At 36.2% G+C, this 5000-nt stretch overlaps 1 protein-coding gene across 1 annotated transcript in view; it reads left to right on the top strand.

Annotated features, from left to right (window-relative positions):
• The window catches only part of LOC113825552 (protein RCC2), a 23729-nt gene that overhangs the window by 9184 nt on the left and 9545 nt on the right, over window positions 1–5000 (top strand). Inside the window, exons 2-3 of the mRNA XM_027378395.2 lie at window positions 417–636; window positions 2210–2460. Of these exons, the coding sequence (XP_027234196.1) occupies window positions 417–636; window positions 2210–2460 (471 nt within the window). The remainder of the gene's footprint in view (window positions 1–416; window positions 637–2209; window positions 2461–5000) is intronic.

The following is a 5000-nucleotide window of genomic DNA, read 5'->3' on the forward strand; positions in this document are numbered from 1 at the left end:
ATGTACACACAAACACATGGACATACAAACACATGCACACTCAAACACATGGATATACAAACACATACTCACACACAAACGAAAGCACATGCACTCACAAACACACACACACACACATGCACATATACACATACAGATATGTGTTATATATATATATATATATATATATATATATATATATATATATATATATATATATATATATATATATATTATTATTATTATTATTATTATTATTATTATTATTATTATTATTATTATTATTATTATTATTATTATTATTATTATTATTATTATTATTATTTTTATTATTATTATTTTGTGAATTGATGTATGGTACTCAATATAGTAATTTGATTTGTAACCTGATTTCAGTATATGGTGCACAGACTGATTCCAATTATATCTACCTGCAGAGACTATCCCTACCGGAGGAACGTGGTACTCTTGTGTATTTTGGCTGTGCACAATGGGAGTTCATTGGCAGGCGCAACCTCAAGAGCATTCCATCAATGATCCACTATGTGCCACGGCGTATTGCATCCCTAAAGGGCATTCGTGTGGCTTTTGTGACATCACACTGCTCGGCCGCTCACTCGATCATCTTGACAGAAGAAGGCAAAGTCATGGCGCTTGGTGAGTGTGTGTTTGTGTTACGTATGGGCATTGGTCTATCTGTGCTAAACGTTATTAATTTTTATGATGATTTTGTTAAGATATGCTTTACTGCTGCCTTCTTGGACTCTTCCTTAGGTTATATGTTTTGTGTTTGTTATGAAGTCTTCCTGTCTAATGTGTAGTTTATTCTCATTGAATATTCTTGTATGCAATCTTTTAAAGACCTATTTTAGTTTGTTGTTATTCCAACGATTGTCACTGGAAGTCTGTTTTTTTTTTTCTTTTTTTTCATATGCTATTTTGCTCTTAATTTTAGCTGCATATGAAGCAATTTTGAAATATCTATAAATTATAAAAGGATTTCAAATACCAGTGGTTCTCACCTGAAAAAGTGAAATGTTTAGGATGAGTTTCATCTGGTACTGTGTATGGAACTGTGAAAAATACCACTGAACATTCCACAAGAGTCAAAACCTATGTATCTTTTGCTGTAAGGAGAATGGAATTTCTATAAATTTCACCTCGCTATTTTATGCATGGTTTAGCTTATTTCATGACCTTCATTAAATGTTGTAAATCCTAGTATTATATTAAGTGCTATTACATAGCAAGATCTGGAAAAAGGTCTTGTGTAAACTGATTATACAGTGGATATCTTTAAGTAGGAAAATGTCTTGTTTTCAATTATCGTCAGAGCCCAGGGAATCATCTTCAGGGTCAAATACCAGAAGGGCATCATGGTTTAACGACAGAAATTGAAAAGCTTCATTAGCAACATAACTATTGACCAGAACAGCAGTATATTATAATAGAGGTTCTAAAAGTGGAGGAAGATTCAAAACTAAGTGTTGAGTAGTCTTTCAAATTTTTCTTGGCCTTCTTGGGAACATTTATTAGTTTAGTAGTATACTGATACATTACATGGTAAATAGAAAAACAAAATGTATCAGGGTCATGTGTAGGCTTCATTTTCTTAAGAGATTTACACAGAAATATGCAGACCATTGTCAGTTTACAGTTATTAGCATATTCATTATTATAAGACTTCATCAACTTTCCTATAATATTTACCTACTTTTATTTAAACCTCAAGAAATAGGTAACATTTCATGATTTCCATTAAATTAAAAGGGATATAACATTCCAGAATGCATTCCTTTTCTGCAGGTCTGTTATCTGAAACCTAAAGGCAAAATTGCACTTGTCACATCCCTATAAAAGCACTTGGCTGCCATCTCTCAATGTGTGAGACTGACTCATTAACTCATTATTATTATGCTATTAGGACTATCATTTACAGTATACACTGGATAGTTGTATTCAGTGGAGTAGAGCTCAATGGAACTTTAAATGGGAAATATATGCTTTACCGAAAGGTAGCAATTCCTTAACATCATCTTGCCAGTTGTTCTTAACCATATTGACATTCCCACAATATAAGCTGGAAAACATTCTCACACAGGCTGTACTATTCTTTACACACATCAGCAAGGCTATAATGATTCTTCACACGAAAATGCTTTTATTGCAGTCTACAAGTTTTCTCTGTACCAAGTGTTGCTACTTCCTTACCTTCCAATTTTCCTTGCAGGCCGCAACGAGAAGGGCCAACTGGGTGTGGGTGACACAGAGAACAGATCAGGTGTTGTGGCTATGGACACAATGTCAGAGTTCACAGTAGTGTCGGCTGCAGTCGGTCGCAACCACACACTCCTCCTTACTGACCGTGGTAGTGTGTTTGCCTGCGGAGATAATAAATCAGGCCAATGTGGCACAGGCACCACCACAGCTGTTATACACACTCCCTGCAGGATTGACTTTAAGGAGTCCAAGGTCCAGAAGGTAAAGTGTCCTTTTTGGTTGTTTTCTTATTCTGTTTCCAGGTCAAGCTCTTACTGCACTTTTGTGTACAATTATTTTTAACAGAAGTTATTGTTCCCTTGCATTTAGTTTGAAATTTCAACTCGTATCTCACTGAACAATTGTAAGGTAATATATGTATCTTTACTCCTGTTGGTGGCATCTCATCATAAGTGCACAAAGCTTTTGGAATGAGATTGAATTGCCTGCTCACTGTTAAATGGATGGAGTGGACCATCTTGATATCATGTTTGATGTTCCTAGGAGGGAGGATACTGCGTGTATGCACAGGAACCCTTTCTTGTTTGCTGTTACCAGTGGTACAGGATGTTACAAAAAAAAAAAATAATAATAATTATAATAAAAAAAAAATGCAGTGTTACTTGTTGATACCATAATTCCACAGAGTGTAAACTATCTGGAGAGATAATATAGACTTAGTTTAATGAAAACAATCTGTTACTATCTTGATATGTGTGTGTCTTTAAGCAGGCCAGGTCTACAAGCCAGACCTACACAGGAAAGTTGCCATTCAAGTTAGCATGATGTCCAGATTTTGGTCTGTGCATGAACTGGGAGTCTTATTTTTAAACTCCATGATGCTTAGTGGCATCTGTACATGCCATATCGAGGGTGGGCCCAAATGGTGAATGGCATCTAGCCTGGCAGTGAGACTGCAGACTGCTCGCTGATTTGTACACTATAGAAGCATAGAGAATACATCAAAAGTCAGCTGAACATCTTTATGCATTCATTAAAAAGCATACAATCAGTTTGTACGGAACAAATACAGGGAGGGAAGCATCATCCCAATGCTACAAATTCTTTTCCCTTTTGATCAGCCCTGATAGTAATTCTGATGCAGTTGCAAGTGCACTTTGTGAATTTAATATTTTAATAATGGGAGGTTTCATTGTTGTAGTGATTTTGTGAGGCTATGCACTAATTCTTGTTATATTATTAAGTATAAGATATATATGTTATTGTTAATTTAATGTTTTTAGATTTTTTACCAATATAACATATATCCAGTTCCTACTTCCAGTATATACTTAATATGGCCTCAATAAGAAATATGATTATATATAAAAAAGAGGACTAAAAGTAAAGGATTTGGCTTCCAGAGTATAAGCAGGTTGTTTCATTAACACAATCTCAGCATGAATGTCATTGTACGCTGTTGTTTTAGCTAATAATTTCCCTATACCCGTTTACCTCTTATGCTAATGAAAGCATAGAATGATAGACACACCACTGTGCTCCACCTTTGCCTATTCCCCAGTCTAAAAAAAAAGCAAGTTGAGTCTGCAAAAGATGACAGCTATGACAGTGAGCAATAAGAATATAGATTGTGAATTTGTCAATTCATATTACATAAATAAAATTAACCCAGTTAGATCTGGGTGTCTTGCGGCAAAATGGTGTACCAAAATCATGTCATTAGGGTTCCTTGTGTGACCACTCTTCTGTTTGGGTGACTGTAGGCCTAACCCATACATGCACTCACACATGACTCCTTGCCTTCTTTTTGTAGTGCTATTAACCCTTTCTCTGCTGATGAATTGTTGTTATTTTGCCTTTTTCTAGGGTCTATATTTGAAATTTGCTATGCGGAATCAAGATGATAATGGATATTTTCGTTGAACAGATTCCTTATAATTTCTCCAGATAGTTTACATTCTGTGAAATAACTAACAATAAATATATTGTATTATTCAATTTTCTGTAACATGCTATATGCCACCGGTAATGTCAAGTTCGAATAGGTCACCCCCTGGAGACATCCCTCTACTAGCCACGTTTGACAGATGGTGAACTTCAACAAGCTTCTCTCTGAAGGCCTGCTGAGTCAGTCTCACTCAGAGTATTTTGTGTACTGATGATATAACCTCATTGCTCAGCTCTTTGCAAAATTTTCCCGTGACAAGACATCCTTGTCACCCACCCTTTGGCCAAAATATTTTACATAACAAGACAATCCTGTTTCTGCCCTCTGGCCATTTGTGTGTGCGTGGGTGTGTGCGTGGGTGTGTGCGTGGGTGTGTGCGTGGGTGTGTGCGTGCGTGTGTGCGTGCGTGTGTGCGTGCGTGTGTGTGTGTGTGAGAGAGAGAGACAGACAGACAGACAGACAGACAGACAGACAGACAGACAGACAGACAGACAGACAGACAGACAGACAGACAGACAGACAGACAGACAGACAGAGAGAGAGAGAGTGAGTGAGTGAGTGAGTGAGTTTGTGATAGTGAGAGCAAATGTATGGTAGCAAGTGACTGAATGAGTGTTGTAAATGTGTGTCTCATATCAAGTGTGAATTCAAAGACTATTTGAATATAAATGTTTTGAGAGGCTGAGGGTATTGTCACATACACTTTACTTTTCAGAGTTTTGGTTTTTTTTTACTTTGACAATTATTAGATTTGTTTATATTAATGAGTTATGTTAGCCATATGTTATTTTGGTATTGCTCTCATTTATTGCTTAACCCACTGTAGCTGAGATGGCAAGAATACATGCCATGT

This window comes from Penaeus vannamei, chromosome 16 (assembly GCF_042767895.1).
Source record: "Penaeus vannamei isolate JL-2024 chromosome 16, ASM4276789v1, whole genome shotgun sequence".
Taxonomy (NCBI): Eukaryota; Metazoa; Arthropoda; class Malacostraca; order Decapoda; family Penaeidae; genus Penaeus; species Penaeus vannamei.